Below are 19,023 nucleotides of genomic sequence, written 5' to 3'. Positions count from 1 at the left end.
ATTTCAAAACTATAGTGTTTGTTTTATTTGAAAACGGTCCTGACAAAGATCTGTGACATTAATTGGTAAGAGCATTAGCTATTTGTGAACCCGTTGGTATTGTAATTTTTAATTTTTATTGTCAAGATATATATTGTTGTTTACAATTTTTTGTTTACTAATAATCAATTTTCTACGTCGTGTTATAGGAAGTAAACTCAGCTGCATGTTTTTGCTGGAAGTTGCAAGTAAATTATGAGATTCATGTCCTGTAATTTAAATGTGAATAATAATGCTGGTTGCCTTGATATTCCGTGTTGTTGGTAACGAGACCCTGTGCTCCCCAGTGCTTGTGAACACAACATACAAAGCCAACAGAAAACACAGACTTCACATTATGTCGTCAAAATATTGATTATGGCGGCTTGCAGGCAAGCAGAATCTTCAAGCAGCAGTGAATAACGGATTTGAAACAAGTTATTCCGCTTTATAACGAGACGTGAAACTACTCCCTGTTTCCGGAGAACTGCGAAGCGGATGGGTTGGGCCTATCTCTGAGCGAAACGAGTTTTCGCTTTGTTTGTTTGTTTGTTTGTCCGTCCTCCGGTGTTGGAAGGAGACGGGACAAGTGCGGGAACGGGAAGACATCGTCTCTGCCGGCGCGCGCTGCCCACGCTCGGCGCCAGCGGGACTTGCACAACCGCCTCCCGCGAGTGGACCGGTCGGCGCCCGAGGCCGCACTCGCCGGGCGCGCGTGTCTCCTGGCCTGGCCACTCTCCCAGTGCACTCCAAGTGCAGGCTGTCCGCATTTTTAGTTATAGGGCACACGTCCCAACTAATGTCCAATTCTTCCCAAACTTTGGTTAACACGTCCGGAGTAATGGAAGCAATAAGCCTCTTCAATTCTGTGTCTCAACTCTGGCAAACCATTAGGTAGCGGCGGAATGTAGACACGATCTTTCGTAAAACACGACTTTCATAAATCTTTCATCATCACATGGCATCATATCAGGTGAACGTGGAAGCCTGCGAAAAAGAGCTCATTTCACAGACATTTAAAACAATGAGAGAGGGAGGGAGGACCGTAAGTAGGTACTTCTGCAAGGCCACACATACTCAAACACACACATGAATGTCCACTCCCCCTTTTTCTCACTCTGTGACTATGTAGTTTATTTTTATATTTGCCCATCTTGTTGAACGCCAGCTTGGCAGACAGCCACGTCACTTACCAGCAGTGGTCGGATAGCAGCCCGACAGGCGGCAGACGCAGCACAACGGCGCAATTCTTGATGCTGTATATGCACTGCTGAGATATTTTAATTTAAACATTTTACCTACTCGTAACATATTTATTAAAAACAAACACAGGCTAGTTATTTAAGCTCATATTCAACCATACAGTGCAATATTAATTTTTTTTCTCCCAAAATTAATAACGATCGCATGAAGGAGCGCTACATGTCAGTAAACAAAATATTGGCTTAAATTGTGTGACCCATACACGGGTCATTAACAAAAGAGCTCTGCAATCTTGACTATTATAACTAAACCAACGGTCAGGGATTTTGACGTTCAACCACTCTCGTACAAAGAGATTCCAATGGGGAAGGTTAAAATTACAGATACACTCATAGCAAATTGCAAAAAAAAAAATTTACAACTGGGATATTCTTCTATTGACAAACTTTGCTTCTGCTTCATATTTATGATTGAACTTCAATACCTTTTGCATATCCTTGACGTCCTAGAGCCTGTTATAAACATGAAGTGGTCACCCAATCACTGACAACCCATCAAGGGATATGATTCCTCGACTTCGACGCGCTTAGGTCCCACACGCCAATCTGTCTTAAGTGTGAACTTGTTATCGACAAATAACATTTGAAAATGACTTTTTTATATTCTGACCATTACAGGGTGGCCTAAATTTAAACTATTCAGCGAAATAATCATGGCTTCAATTAAGTTCTCAACAAAAGTCAGTAAAATTAAATGTTGGGACTAACAAATACAATAGGGCATTTTGAACAAATTTGCACTTTATTGTATTTTGTCTATGTGTAAAACTTTGAGCTATTATAAATTTTGAGTTTGGTAAGAAACGGAAGGCTTAGTACGAGTAAATAACATAAAGGAAAGTATGTATTGAGACAGTACTGTCTTTATCAACGTGTGCTTGTAAAGGGACAAGTCACAATGTTTAAATATATGCAAAATGGAAAAATTTCATTTTGCGACGTATGCAGACCAATGTTAGCCAGTAAATTAGCAGAAAATATAGGTTGTATTTTTATTTTAAAATTTTGACATAATATGAAGTGTTGATGAAGGAGTGTTGAAAAATATTGCATTACAATACTGTCGACTGAGTTGCGCGTGATAGGACACTGACCAATGTTTCTGTGACGGCAGCCAGCCACAGCCCATCGTAAACGTCCAGCCCAGCACTTCCCTGCAGATGTCGGGATAGTGCGGGAAACAGAAACCAGGGTAGGACCGGGATTCCAGCCCAGATCCTGAAACATGCGAGCCCAGTATCCCACCACGGGGCGCACGCTCCCTCACATAGGGGATAACGAACCACAAGGGACCCGCCTAGTCAGGGGTGTGTCTGTGTTAGTGAGGCGGGATAAGTGCGACGCTTGATGGTGCTTATAGCGCGGTGTCGCCTCTAAGCGCAAGGCTCTGAACTGGCGCGCAGTCTTCTCGTCATGCATAGGACAACTATGAGATTTGAGCTGTGACCGTTACATTACATGGAGGAAAAATGTTTCGCTTACTTAGTGAATTCCTGCTGCTAAATAACACAGTAATTTTATCAGGAGGAATTAAAACAAAAGAGATTCATTAGTCAGTCGATTACTATGCCTTGATAGACCTGACAAGCTTCTTTCTCCTTGATGTCTAGCGAAGCCCTTCTCTTTCGATCGTGAGTGAGCATCCCAAATCCCACATGAAAATAAATAATATTTACCTCCACACTGATCTAGAAATCCGGGGAAAATCCCCGAAAATCCTTTGAAAATCACTCATTAATTTACTGATTAATTAGATGGACAATGCCCTTGGTATAATACTTGGACAATGAACAAAATGAAGTAATTTTAGGTTCGGAAAAATAAAACAGAGCAAGTTCTTTTAAAAACAAAAATTATATAACATCAATTCTACACTACTAAAAGTAAAAAAACACACAGACTAATTACTAAAGTCTTGAGCATTTTAGATTCAAACAGTCTTCTTACAGTACGGACTAAGTCCTTTACATGACTTTAAATGTCTTTTCAGAGCATTTTCACATGAAAGTTGATTACCACAGTTTTCACACAGAGAAGAATGATAGATTTCATTGAAAGGACAGTGATATATTTCATGATGTCTTACATGTTTTATGCTTACAAATGCCTTGTCGCAGTATAAACAGCTTGAATCTGATGAATGTACAGCCAGTCTATCACAATTACTGAGGTGTCCTTTTAATCTCCCATAATGTATAAACCAAATACAACACTTATTGCACTGATATAAAATGCGTTCAGAGTTATTATTACAATTGTGTATTACTCAATCACGTAATTTAAAGTTTTTGATTTTTTCAGAGTACGTACAGTGGGGTGATGGAATGCCGTCAGATGCTGCTTCCTTTATCGCTGTCATTAGCACTGTTGTCAACACTTGTATAACTTCGTTGAAATGCTAACTTCTGAAGCCTTCGAGGTCTGCTCTGCGGAAGATGTTGCAGACGTCGAAATCTCCTGCTGTGCTGAGAGAGTAGGTGTAGCTGTTGACGTCGTTGTCATCGGACTCTGCACTGTTGATGGTAGGCCTTCTATCCAGGTCGGTGTTAATAGTGGTAATGATACCATCGAGTTTAAAAAATAGCTGTATACTGGTATATTATGTTATGCAAGTCTAACTATCCTATCTGCACGCACAGCAGCCTGAGACTGACTGAACGTTTTATCGTCTGGACCCCACTTATATAGCTATTCTCATTGGCTGGTTCAATACATGTGTCAAAACAACAACCATGCTCATTATGCTTGCACTTAACTTTCTTGGAGCATTTTTTATAACGACGATGTAAGCTATCGAGAAGTGAAAATAGTTTATTGCACTTGTTGCACTGAAATAGTATTCTTTGAGCATTACTCGAACCACCACATCTTTTATGTCTGCGCGCACTTGAAGTGGTAGTGAATGCTGCACTACAGTATTTGCCCTGACGCGATGAATGTTCGTAGTTCTTTGAAGTCTACAATGAAGTTGACGAAACTTCATCCGATGGAACAGCACAAGTCGATGCCGGTATCACAGACACCGTCGAAATGTCTGCAGTTGACGGTACCGATAACGTCGGGATCTCCGAGGCTGCCGACACCGATGTCATTGATCGCTCCGTTGTCATCGTCGTCGCTGACGACAGGGTTCCCGTAGTCGATGGTAAAACCTCCATCGAATATCAACGGTAAAGTCGGTAAGGATGCCATCGAGTTCTCAAGAACAGGTACTTACGCAGCTTATGCACCAGATGAGATAAACTAGCGGACCCTTACACCGTCGTCGTCAGTAACAAACTGAAAGCCCCGCCGTCTGAGGACTCGCTTATTGTATATACATGCACTTAACGGAATAATACGCTAGTCAAATCAAGATCCATTTACTATCATACACGATTCAAAACGACATTTAAAAAAGAGGAACATAAGATCGAAAAAATTCGATGCGGTGTGATACGTTTTCGTCTCATGAGTTCGATCTCACCAATATACGCTAGGCTCCAAGAACTTAAATTCGTGTCATCATATCCATCTACATTTGGCTTCAAGAGCTACAATTCGTGCCATCAGATCCATCTACATTTGGCTCCAATGCTCCAGTTGTCCATCAGCTTCAAGTGCTCCAAGAGCTCCAAAGTTCCATTAGCTCCAACACGCAATGTTCACGCAATTAACACGTAATGTACGCGCAATACACGCAATATACGTGTAGTACATGCAATGAAGACACAATCATTAGAGCCTAAGGAACTCTATGTTGATTTTAAAAAACATTTAAAAAAAATTGTTTTTATGACACCTATGATAGTTCGTTCTTTGTTAAGTCAATTCCGTCTCACACACACACTTTTATTTCTATCTCAATCCCACACACACCATAATACAAATAAAATCTTTTTTGTGAGTAAACATTTATGTCTCTAAGTGCTTAAATTTTACTATTTCAATGTTATACTTCACTGGCGCAATATGTTCCAAAAACCTTTCGAAGACATGCATAGGTACACAATACAAATATATTGATTAACTGAACCTTAATAAAATGTAAATTTTAGGAAGCTTCTCAGAAGTATTTCATTTCATCATACAGTTTATCCAGGCCAAGTATCGCAGTGTATAGTATGATATGGCTTACTAGCATTATATTGTTTCTATGTAGTTTTGAACTTAAATGACTTCTATCATAATACATTTTTAGGAAAAACAGATTTTGTAGATTACTTACGGAACGTAGACACCAGGTCACGCTTAAGGCCTGCACATACCTGAAAAAAAAAATTGTATATGTTTATAAAACAATAGAGATTATTTAAAGCCAAATTTCTTACAGAAAATACATTGGATTCAGGTGCACATTATAAACATAGTAGTGGCACATCATGACTGGCATGCGATTAGTTACCAATTAACTGGCATAACATGAACCAGTTGTTTCTGGGAGTATTCAACACCACACCAGCTGAGGGCTTTGTCGCCACCAGTTGTGGCACATAGAGCTCCTAAGGTCGATATTAAGAGACACAAAAATTAGGGTTAGGTTTTGAATATGCTACACCTGTACCATATTCGTATTCCTAGATCACATAATTGCTCCCAAACCCTTAGATAGTGTACGTCCAGTCCCTTAATTTTAGGGAATGTATTTCGGTGTCCTGTCGTCCAAACTACTGCGCATGCACAGAGCTCCGCTTTCGGTGATTTAAGTCTAGATGGCGGACCCACAATTGGTGCGTCAGGAAGATGTTAATACCTTGGCAAACTAAATAGAGAAACTTAAAAACACACTTTACCCAAGTATTCCTAGCTAAATAACTGCTGACATGAAATATATATTTGTCGCATTCGTGTTCTCCTAACATAAGTTATAACAATGGCAGCTACTCAAATCAGTGGAGCACTAATGAAAAAGTTTGTTCAACAATTCACAATATAACGGGCGTTCTCTTCCAACCCGATTTTTCACCACAAAGTACGAGGTTTGTTTGGTCGCATTCCTAGAATGACGCAACCCGCTACACTTCCCCGTGCGAGAATAACTTAACTCGCCTGTGAGATAGATGACCTCGCGAAGCTTAAGTGAGGCTAAATAAGAAGGTTCTCGTTCATTTGACTCTTACGTGATACTGGTAGTTCCGCTCAGTGCTTCGACATTCTGCACAGCTTCGGCGAACGAAATAAAGAATATTTTGGTTCGTAATGGCGATTGACCTTGGAGGGGTACATAAACCTCAGTTCATACTAGATTAGAGAGACCGTCATCGCAGCTCCATAACACCGCACCGTCGCTACGAGAGACCCAGTGGAGCTCTGCCCGCCCGCCACGCCGGCAGAAGGACGACATCATCTCGGGAAGCCCCTTCACTAGGAACCACAACCGAGGTTTGGCATTTACGTCACCAGTACCGAGAGTCCTGAGTCAACGGAGAATACTCTCTCTGTGAGTAAGGTTGAAAAACGAGTAAACCCCGAGCTAGAGTAAGGTAGTGGCAGGAGCTAGCGACACTCGCTCGCTTGTGAGCAGCTCGTGGGAGACAGCGGCGACGCTCAGGTGATTCGAAGTCACGGCTGGTTCGAGTGCCAGTGCGACTCGGCCGTTCAGCTGCGAGGAAGACAATGAGTCCTAATTTAAATATGATTATTCTGAGAAGGTTTCTGAGCTGTGTTGTAAGCATAGTAATAAGTAGTCAGTGTCATACATTTTAATGGAGTGTTAAATGTTAGTCCAGACAAAATAGACGAAAAAAGATGCTTGGTTTGCATTGATTCCCAACAAGCTGGATTTTTGCACAGGTCTTGAATACGTCATTATGAATCATGTGTCATAAGTCCTCATCGATTTCGCTTGTGCGTTGTTTTTTATTCGAGGTCAATGGTCACAAATTTATGTGTTTTACGTCTATCTCTGAAACGATAAGAGCTGCCGTAATAATGGATAAGACAAATTTTGTGGATTGTAAAATTCTCTTTTATCGCGATTTCAAACCTCGAAAATACTAATATGCGCTCATATGCGGCCAGTATGCATCATCGGGTCTTCAATTTGAAAAAAAAAAAAATTGCAGTATTGGTTTTTGTGACTCACGCACTAAAATACGAGGAAAATATACAATTTTGAGTCAGTCAACTATCCGTCCCTAATTCCATTGATCGGCTGGCCTTGCGTAACATCTGCCTGCAACACTCCATTATTCTGGTATAAACCGGCATACCTGCTTTTTTCAAGGGACATAACTGTAGTAAATCTAGTCAGTTCTAAACGGTTTTTCTCAGTGAATAGGCGTGTTTGTAGATTATATTTTCATTTTAAACTGTGCCGTTACAAAATTTTATAAAAATGTCAGAAGTTTGCTTCGTTTGCAGTGAATCTTTGACTGAAGGTTAAATTGGGGTTGTTGATCGTGGAATTAAAACTTTGATCGATTCGAGTAATGAAAGGAGTGATGGGTTTGATGAATACTTGAAAGACAAACAATCTTCTAACAATCCATAAACAGTGTCGTAAAGTGTACACCCGGAGAGCAGCATTGCTGCAGAAAAAGACAACCCGAGGTGGAAACAGCCGGTACATCTGGGATAAGTCCTCCTCGTGCTAGAGCGCGAGGATGACTCTTCTTTTTGTTTCAAAAATTACTGCTTGTTTTGCGGCAATGAAGCAGATAAAACGGCTGAAGTAAAGAAAGCGCAGCATCTTCCGCGTAAAGTGTCCCAAGTTTCAACACTTCAATTTAATGACGCCGTCTTGAAGTTAGCTCAGACTCGTTTTTATTAATAAAATATCGTCCCATCAAATTTCCTTGATCGAAATATATCGTGGGGTATTAATACTGGGGAAAACACGTTAAAAAAAATCGCCGACTACACTACCTCAGAGGTGGTGCAGAAATGTGTGCATATAATTGAAAATACGACATTCCTACGATCTGAAGTCACGATATCTCGAAAGCGGTGCTTCGTAGGGAAAAAAGGTGTTCATATATTTTTTGTAAAGAATTACGCGATCTACAAACTTTGTCTGATCCATTATTACGGCAGCTCTTATCGTTTCAGAGATATATGTAAAACACAGAAATTGGTGACCATTTACCTCGAATAAAAAACAACGCACAAGCGGGATCGATGAGGACTTATGACACATCATTCGTAGTGACGTATTCAAGACCTGTGCAAAAATCCAGCTTGTTGGGAATCAATGCAAACTCGAATGTCTATTGAACTCGAATTCAATATGTTTAATGAAAAACAATAATTTATTGTACAATGTTAATAAATATTTTGTTTGAACATTCCAGTTTTAGCACATTAACACACTCATATATCCCATATCCCGTTCATAGAAAGTTAACAAGGTAATTTTCTGTCACTTTAATTTTGTGATGAATTTCACTGCCTTAAATTGAAGTTTCACTAGTTTTAGTAACCCTACTCATATTCATTAAAACTGCTATTCCAGACAATATGGATATTTGTACTGATTTAATTTCTTCGTTCATATTTGGGATGTGTGTATTAACACAGTTTTCAGTGCAAACAAATGAAATAAACTAGTCTTACAGTTACAACTTATCCCCCAAAAAAATAAGGAACCACATCTCACTGTTATCTCGAAAGCGCCTCTCACCAAGTCTTACGTTGTGATTCTTTCGTGGAAACAACTTTCTGGAAGCGGGACCCCGCTCCGGAGACCACAAAGGCCGAGCCTTGTCCAAACCCGGGGAGGCCTGGGGAGGAAAAGGTTAGAGGCCAGCACAATGAAGGGAGGGGCCACTCCCAACTAAAGAAGGCGACAGGGATGTTGGTTGTTGGTTCTCCTTTCCCCTCCCTCCTGCTCGCACCCATTCCCGCGCACATGAACGTCTACCCTTCCGAAGGGCGCGGGTCCAGTACACAAAGGAACAAGGCCTCGCGGAGACGATGCATAATCACAACCGACGGAACAAAGACAAATTCATTCCCGCGCTTCGAAGCGGTCGCTGCCCGGGGGTCGTGTCCCACCTCCTGGTTCGGATTCCAGCTCCGTCTCTCAATCTGAGTGTGGTTGAGGACCGTTGAACGCAACTGGGTGTGACGTGTCAAATATACTTCCAAAACGCCTCAATACGGGCTTTAAAAGTACGGCTCGAAGAAGAACTATGGGTTATTTTTTTTATCAGGCATTTCGTGTAAAGGTCATTATCGCCGAATACACCCCCCATCTCAGTTCGAGGACAGTGCGCAAGACAGTCGATGCGAGCAGTTAGGGACCAACCCAGCTTTTGCCTGGAGCGATTCGAGAAACAACGCAAAAAACAATAAGAATGGCTCAACGATGATTGGATTAAGGGTCCAAACGAATACAATCCATATGTTTTGAGTACTATATAAAAGGGGCTCATACTATAGGGTCCGTAAAGAGGAGCCGGAGGAGCCGACCACCAACTTGAATTGTGACGTCACGGCGGCCATATTGGTGTCAAATTTCCTAAAAATTTGTCAAAAATTACTCAAAACTCGTTAAAATTTCTAGAAAAAAGCCCTATGTTGAGGAGAAAATTTCCGTTTTTAGGTAAAAATCCCATTTTATTCCTGAAAAATATCAACTTGAAACCTCATAAAAGTGGCTTAAAACCCCTTAAGGGTCCCGCCTCATCAGGGGTGTATGTGTGTTAGTGAGGCGGGATGATAAGCGCGACGCTCGCTGGTGCTTCCAGCGCGGTATCGCCTCTAAGCGCATGGCTCTGAACTGGCGCGCATTCGTCTCGTCGTCACAGGATAACTGTGAAATTTGAGCGGTGACCGTAACATTATATGGCGGAGAAATGAAGATAAAGGTGTTATGCAAGCCCCTTAAGTACTTTCAAGAATCTGTACTGATTGTTTTATGCCTAAAAATTACTCTGAAAACACGCGTTTTAGGCATTTTAACGCTTCTAAAAATACAGTTTAAAAACTTAATCCGAAATTAAAAGTACTTTTCGGTCCTCAGCGAACTCTTAAATGCTATTCGTAAATAGGCCCCACTCGGATATCTTGAGTAGTTTTGAAATCGCGTTGTTTTTCCTGAAGCTCTGCACACCGTATGTGTGCCCAGGTAGGCGGGCCCCTTAAAACAAGCTGCTTTAAGCCGCTGATATATGGACCTTGACCTCGGCCGCCCTCGTTGCAAATTTGGTTACAGCCACCATCTTGAATATCTGTAATTTTTAGGGTAGAAAATCGGAAAAAAAATTAATAAAAGTTTAATAAAAAGAACTTACGCCATTTTGACATGCATCCCCATATTGAAAATCCGTATTTTTTACTAGAAAAATGGGAAAACCTTTTAAATTAATAAAAAATTAACTTTAAACATTTTTAATAAAAATAGCCCGCCACTTTGAAAATCGTGTGCCATATTGAAAAAATGTAAATGTTATCCAATTTTAAACGAAAAACTGTAAAAGTCATAAATAAATTATAACCATAAATTTTGATGATAAAATTTATAAAAATGTCCTAGGTTCGTACCTGGTGAACGATCCTTCCGCCACGGAAGCCAAAAGCAGACTGACCTCTCACCACTAATGCCAAGGTATAAATATATATATCGCCAGCTAGTAAGACGTCACGTCCGCCATCATGGATCCGAAATACGGTTTTCGTTTGTTAGAGGGTGCTGCCGCCTAATAGTCTAAATTTACCAGCTAGAGTGCAGTAATCATTTATTGCCAGGGATCAAACCATCTTGAAATTTGCCCACCATCTTGAAAATCTGTAATTATTAAGCTTCAAATTATGAAAAATTCCAAAATTCATAAAAAAATTCAGCAATTTATTTACTGGCTGATTCAATCAGTTCGGTTCGATCCTATACTGATGCGCAATTACCAAAAAAAAAAAAACGGGTTAGAGAAATATGACCACAAATTTACAAATAAAAAATTATTACATAATTTATACAAGGGGAAAAAATTACTACTGTTTCTCGATATCTGCAATCTTCTTAGAGTACAAACCAAGTACTTTGCATGCCTTAATATGTGTTTTCAGGCCAGTTCTACATGACATTCGATTAACCAGGCATGTAGAGATGCTGGCTAGACACATCTAGCAGGTTGGCCAGGCACATCCGGACGGTAGCCAACATCCAGTTGGTTGTCTAGGAACGTCACATATGTTGGCCAGACATGCACGTCCAGCATTGTAGCACTTGGGCAATTGGAGCTCTGTAGCATTGGAGCACTTGGAGCTGTTGGAGCATTGGAGCACTTGGAGCTGTTGGAGCATTGGAGCACTTAAAGCTGTTGGAGCCAATAACGTTTAGAGCCAATGACTATTACAGTCATCAGGGGTTTCCCCCCTTTTCTTTGATAACCCAGCGCTCTTAGCAAAAAGCCCTACCGCCCTGGGGCCCCCACGGGCGTGGATGCGGATACGCCGCATACGCAACCAGGAAGAGCGTTAGAGCTTTTGGCTATGCAAAGGGACTGAGACCCATCTCAGTTTATGCACCACCTCCGGCCCCCCACTCCACTCAGCTAACCAGCAAGTTGGATGCTCCCTTAGCCCTCCGGAGTTGTCATCACTTCTGGCGCCTACCCCAGTCTCCCGCTCTCACACTGGGACTCCTCAATCACCCAGCGAACCCGCGGTCCGGTGGAGGCCTACCCAACCTCTCCCAGCTGACCAGGCTGGTAACCGGAGCTGTCCTCGTCGCTCAACACGCCGGCACATCAGAGGGTTAGGGAACCCTAATACCTGCCCCTAAAGCACTCGGGGCACCACTCCCAAGTACGAGTCCTTCCCAACAAGAATCCTGGGCGTTAGAGGAAACCTCAGTGGGGCACCATTCAAACATGGTGAATTCTCCCCGTACTACGACCAACTTTTGGTCTCGTCGACAGACTGTTCGCCGGTAGCTTGACCAGACCATCACACTTCAGAGTGCAGCCACGAGGTGTCCTCGTCGCCTCGGAAAACCCTCCGACCCGCCGTACCTCGGCCCGACGGGTTTACAGCCGGTTAAGGCCCGGATGTGACTGCACTCGTCCGGCGACGACCGCCGTCAACCCCAGCTGGAAAATGGCAACTACAGTGCCCAGGCTGAAGGCACCTGGGGGTTGCCTCAGTACCTCCACCGACTACAAGGCTAAAGGGGAAACCTCGCCGTGCAGTTTACAGCCCGTTTTTAGGCCCGGTCGCCCGACACCGCAACCACCATACCCAGTCGAACTCCTTTACCATGGGGCCTGATCCATTCACTATGGGGCCCTTTGGGACAGATGCACCGAGGCTCGGCCGTCGAACCCCCCGGAAAGGTTTCTATCGCATCTGCTGTTGCCCGCAGATTCAGCCCTTTCACCATTTCCGGTCTCATACATGCAATTGAGGATGCACTGAGGCAGAGTTAGACCCGGCAGCGCCCTCTTTAGTTAGAGAGGTGCTATGACCAGTGGTTGGGGAACCCTCCCAACATAGTCACCACGATCCTCCCCCAACAGTGGTGCCAACGTGGAGGCAGAGGGTTGCCACTTGATGTGGAGAGGCTATATAATCGCATCACACACCCTTTCCGCGGGTTTGATGGTTCATGTCTCGGATACTAGAACCGGCAACAGTTCCGACACCTCAAGCGGCAATCACCTTCCTAACAGTATGTGGAAACCTCAGGACAGGCAGAGGAGACCTCGGGGTTGCCTGAATCCCCTCACCGACTACAAGGCTAAAGGGGAAACCTCGCCGTGCAGTTTACAGCCCGTTTTTAGGCCCGGTTACCTGTCCTTCAGCGCCACTCCCAGATAGGTCAAACCCACTCCCACCAGCCAATGACTGTAGGAACCAATGACTGTTGGAGCCAATGAATTTTGCATCCAATGACTTTTGGAAGCAAAGACTGTTAAAGAAAAATAAATGGGAGCCAAAGACTTTTGGAGCCAATGACTTTTGCAGCCAATGACTTTGGGAGCCCAAGACTGTTGGAGGGTGTGACATTATCAATTATTTATTAACATATAATTTAATTTAATGTTAATTATTATTAAATTACTTATTTAATATCCAGGACTCAAACCGAGGACAGAAATCGATTAAGTAACTAAATATTTGAAGAAGACTTTTTTTTATATTTTTGGGGATTTATTTAATTTTTTGGTCAAAAATTAAAGAATTTCAAGGTTACGGTCAAGGTCAAAGTCGTACCTCGGTGGCTTACGGAGGACTATTGATGGGCAATTTAAACAGTTTTTAGGAAATTAGGTTCTTTCAAAGGCAAAAGTCTTTTGAGGAATTCGAATTTCGATTTTTTTGAAAAAAAAAAAAAAAGATGGGAGATATTTCCTAAAGACGGGTATTTTCCCTCAAAATAGGGGACTGTTTTAGAAAACTTCAGAAATTTTGAGTCATTTCTGAGGAATTTTGAAGGTCAAGGTCATCCCAGATTGCCGCCGTGACATTAGGCCTGTCGGTCACCCCGGACCTACTCCTGCGCTCGGACCGCCATTCCTATACTACTATTCTAACATATTGATCGATCGTCTGAGACTACTGATGGCTTTGCTTAGGTCAGGTAACTATTTGCACCTCAACGAATTAGCCTTCATACTCGAAGAACTGAGGAAAGCTGGCTACATACAATAATGACTTGTTTTATCTGCTTGTGTAGAAATTGAATAATTATATAGATTATTTGGTTTTCAAAGGTATGTTCATGGTTTGTCTAAATATGATTTGTAACTATGACTGAGTTCTCGTAATAGAGCTTCCTTTTTTTTAATGTGCTTCCTCTTTTTTCAAATGTTCTTCCAAATGTGCTACATTTTATAAATATGCTTCCATTTTGTCGAATGTGCTTCCAAATGGGGTACTTTTTTGTTTTCTTCCAAATGTGTTTCCATTTTGAAATTTGCTTTTAAAAATGCTTCCTTTTTGTCTAACGTGCTTTCATTTTGTCGAATGTGCTTCCTTTTTAACAAATATTCTGCCTTTTTGTCGAATGTGCTTTCTTTTTAGAATGTGCTTTCCTATTTGACGACGAATGAGCATCGATAAATCTGGACTCAGGACATGATAGGATTCGTGGTTCGGAGACGACTGGTCTATACGCATTTAATTGAACATGATTTTTTTTTCAATGTTGGTCGCTTATCTTTGAAATATACATCTTGGTTCGGAGACACTTGGCCTATGCGCATGATTTAGTATATTTACTGTTTAAAATCTTCGCCGATTATTGAAGAAAAATATCTCTTGGCTACTGACTGGATGTGGCTGGCCACCTACTGAACATGCGTTCTTGGCCACTGAATATATATGCCTGGCTACCGACTGGACGAATCTTGCTACTAACTTGAGGTGTTAGCCTGACCAACCGTCTGGACGTGCGTGTCTGTCACACCTATTTGACGATCATAGAAAATCAATCATTTGTGACTGGCCACCCACAGTATGTGCCTGGCCACTGACTGGATGTGCCTAGCCAACCTGATAGATGTGTCTAGCCAGCATCTGGACGTGGCTGGATAATCGACCGTCATGTAGATATGGCCTGAAAACACATGTTTAGGCATGCCAAATACTTTTTTTATACTCTAAGAATATTGCAGGAATTGATAAATTTTAGTGATTTGCTTTTTTTTTTTGTTCTTGCAAAAATTAGTATAAAATTGTTATTTGTAATTTTGTTTTATTTCTCAAACCGGTCACTTGTTTATTTATTTTTTTTTGTATTAGACTAGGATCGAACCAAACTGATTGAATCAGTCAGTAAATAAATTGTTCAATTTTTTTATGAATTTTGGAATTTGTTTTTAATTTCTACCTTAATAATTATAGATTTTCAAGATGGCGGACAGATTTCACAATAGCGGGCGCCATGGCAATAAATGATTACTGCACTATAGCAGGTAAAAATTAGACTAATACGCGTATAGCAGCAGCGCCCTCTAGCAGACAAAAACTATATGTCGGAAACAAGATGGCGGCCTCCAGCAGATGAAAACAAATGGCGGATTCGACGTCATACTAGCTGGCGATATATCTACCTTGGCATTAGTGGTGAGAGGTCAGTCTGCTGGTGTTTCCTTGTATGAAGGATCCGTCTCCTTATCTACTACAAAATACTCTGTTGCGTTTGCAGAGTCCAAGCTAAATAGTAAACTCCAGTCACGTGGTCTTATAGCGACCAATCACAGCCCGAGGAGCCAGGGCCCTGGCAGCTGCCGGCAGGTCTCGATAAATTATCTCTCCGCACCTATGGCTACGCATAATACGTTTTTGTCGCAACCATTTAAAATCTTTATTCGTGTCAGGGAGTTGTTAAAAACCTTTCAATTCGTCTGACGATTGACAAGTATTTTCAATATTAATTAATAAACACGCTATAAAATTTTTAGAATGCCTAAAGTATATTTTTGGGTTATATTAATTAAATTTATTCGGAGGGGTCCGGTCATACTTTAAAACAAAACAAAAAATTCAGGATATTTATTTTTGGATTTTATATATATATATAAGATTTAAAAATTTCAAGTTGCCTAAAATATAATTTTTTGGTTAATTTATTTTGCATAAGTCCTAGGCTGCGCAATAGCGAACTAACCGCAAACTCTCTGCCTGACTCACGGTTCCAGATTCACCCATTGATAAAACACTGTTTTTTATTATTTCAACTTGCCTAAAATATATTCCCTAAATTCGTCCTCAGCTCTCCAACTAACAAAGAGTAGACAGTTAAAAAAATAACAGTAAATGCAGGTAGACCACAAAACCTAGACAACGCAGCAAATATGAACACAACGATGAAGATAAACAGATATTATGAACAACACAAGGACGACAACGCCAGTCTGTTTGTGACTGATGACGGGGACCAATGCCAATTCTCGAAACGTCGCAACTGTTTTGACATAGTAAATGTACCGAATTCTCTGTAGGTTTACGTGTTTATTTTTAATTTTTAATATGCGTTCTTGAATTTTTTTCCATGAGAAACAGTGTAAAACTGCAATGGCGTATGTCCAATTGTATTAAATCAAAATTCCTCAATGCATCATTATTTTAAAGAACGTACCAAGGTTTAGTTGTTTGCAGGAAATCGGAAACGTTAAAATTTTTGAAGCCATGTTTTTGTGTATTTCATAACGACATAAGAAGTTTATCTGAACTGATACAAACCACCCAAGCGTTAGTCGAATACGTCCAGTTCACACCGGCTTCGCGTTATGGCTGAAGGAGCAGGGGAAGGGCAGAGGTGCTAGTTGCGTCTCCTCGACACGGGGAGGAATTACACCCAACCACCTACGTTTACGACGGTCATCTCCCGAGAGCGGAGGGGACGCGCTCTCGGTATCGCGCATAAACACGGAACGGCAATTAATACAGATCGGGCCAGACGAAGGCGGCACCTTTTGACGGAACTTTATTGAAGCCTCGAGAGAAGCCATTGTATTTTATTTTGGTATCGCGACCGGAAAGTATGACCGCCGCCCGAAGAAGAGGAGATCGCCCACGCACTCGTTGGCACCTCGGCGCCGGTTAGGCTTGTGAGGGGGGGGGGGGGAGGGGGGACCGAGGTGATCCCAGCGGGCTGATGATGAACACTCATTCTGCGACACGAGACGCGGTAAACATCCAAGGTCATGGGGATTCTCGCAGTAAAAAGCTGCGTGATTACGAAAACAACATTTTTCGTTAAACTCCTGCCAATGATGACTTTCTGACAATGTATACCGTAACATTTGAGTATGAACACACATTTCGAACTATATACATCGCCCTGGGGCTACGTTATATACCACGTGTGTATCATTTGGGGGTGTGAAGCGAATAATAAATGTGTTAAGTAACGAACGTAGTTGTAATATATTAATTCAGTTTGTCTGAATTGGCTGAAATTTATGTAATTAATGTCCGCGAAGGAACTGTTTATGTTGCGCAGCGTACTTCTAACCTAAACGCCTATAATGTATTAGTCAATACGTTTTGATGGAGTCAGTATTCAGCCTGGAATTTATTAAAAACTTTATTCAATTACCAAGGACATTCATTAAGTTTACTAGATACGGGGCAGTAAGTAACTAGACTGAACCTAATGATACGAGATGGTGATTTAACACAGGTAAATTTAACTTTTTGGTATCAATACATTCTATTCGACAAGACTACATTTTTATTATTATTGACTCTGGTCTACGAAATAAGCTTGTTTAATATTTTCCTGGCCCAGTCAATCGTAATGTCTACTGATAAGTGGAAATAAAATAATAACTATGTTATTCCACAGTTTCCTCAAACCTATAAAAAGTAACCCATATGATGATGACTGTATGTTTATGAAAATAAAGTTGTCTGATATAGGGAAACTGCATTATTAAGAAAAAGAAATTAAATTATTGATGTGCGATCAAACCTTATGAATTATGTGAGATGTGTATTAATGGGCACACGTAGCTTGGGGTATGTGCATGTGAGACAAGGTCGTAAGGTTCCCCTTTTCAATTGTTTAACATGAACGCTTGGTCTTTTAACTCAGTGACATATCTGGAGGGTAATAATCTTACATTACAGCTTTCCCGTAAATAAAATAGTAAAATTCAAAAAAATCCTTTTTTTTCAAACACCAAAGACTTTTCTATATTTACCCTGAAAACAGCTTTTATAAATTCTTACTGGTTTCTGAAAAATTATCATTTATACCTGCGCATTGATGCAGCCGCCGCCATTTTTTCTTCAAATCCAGATAAACGTTATTACATACGGAGAATCAGGATAAGCAAACCTAACATTTACAACAGTCTGTTTTGAGGCCTTATTCTTGCATGTTCAGTTTAGGTATTACAAATTTATAATATGGTTAGAATGGTTAATTTGACTAAATTAGCTACATTAAAAATACTTTAAATTATTGTGGACGGTTGGTTAAGTCAGGATAGCCACACCTAAAATTGGTAATTTCTAAGCAACGGTAAAAAATATTTTACGGTATTTTAAATGTAGATATACTAAACTAACCAACCGTCCATAATGTTTTAAATTATTTTTACTGTAGCAATTATTTATCATTGACATACAGTTGTGACAAATGATATGAATATGAAAATAGTGTGCTGAAACAATTAGTGGTTTTCGAGAAAAATGTATAACCAGAAGCTCTGCATATGCATTTTTGCTTTGATATGATACGCAGCCTGTATGAGCTGTTGCCATAAAAAACAAAGTTAATGGAAAACTTATATACTTTGTAAATATTAAGTAGTGTGTTAGGTTTTCAAATCTACATTTGCCATCGATATCGCAGGAAGAAATGCTTGTTTTACCTAACATTTAATTCCCTTTAATTAAATGTAACTACATTTTCACAACTAAGTAGTCATCCACTATCGAAAAAAAACAGACTATATACCCTACATGAAGGAAGAAAAACAAACATGTGTCGATGTTTGAATAAAGGTGATGCCAACACTTTCTTTTAACACAAAATAATAATGAAACTTTTCAAACATATTAAATGAATTCACGAGATTTTTTTGTTACCAACAACGTGTAATGTTAACTAGGTTCAAACCGGTATATAAACAATTTTAATTGCATTTAAGATTTCACTTACCCTTATTTACTCTCGGTTTTTGGCCTGATAAGGGGAAGGAAGATGTTTACATTTATAAGAATACCTTTAAAGCAGGTGTGTGTCAATGGATATGTTGAAATTAATTATAAATCACAAAACATAAATTTTAAATGTAATTTATTTTAAATTATACTATCTCAATTTAAAAGAGATATAAAATTTGTCGAATACACAGAACCTATG

At 40.5% G+C, this 19,023-nt stretch overlaps 1 protein-coding gene across 1 annotated transcript in view; it reads right to left on the bottom strand.

The window, feature by feature from the left end:
- Positions 1-19,023, bottom strand: part of LOC134531351 (uncharacterized) — a 98,788-nt gene that overhangs the window by 2,373 nt on the left and 77,392 nt on the right. The window contains exons 6-8 of the mRNA XM_063367050.1: positions 5,488-5,527; positions 2,403-2,498; positions 654-778 (exon numbers count right to left, since the gene is read on the bottom strand). Of these exons, the coding sequence (XP_063223120.1) occupies positions 654-778; positions 2,403-2,498; positions 5,488-5,527 (261 nt within the window). The remainder of the gene's footprint in view (positions 1-653; positions 779-2,402; positions 2,499-5,487; positions 5,528-19,023) is intronic.

Source organism: Bacillus rossius, chromosome 3 (assembly GCF_032445375.1).
Source record: "Bacillus rossius redtenbacheri isolate Brsri chromosome 3, Brsri_v3, whole genome shotgun sequence".
NCBI classification, from domain to species: Eukaryota; Metazoa; Arthropoda; class Insecta; order Phasmatodea; family Bacillidae; genus Bacillus; species Bacillus rossius.
The sequence above is the reverse complement of the archived record's forward strand: the minus strand, read 5'-3'. Positions and strand labels throughout refer to the sequence as shown.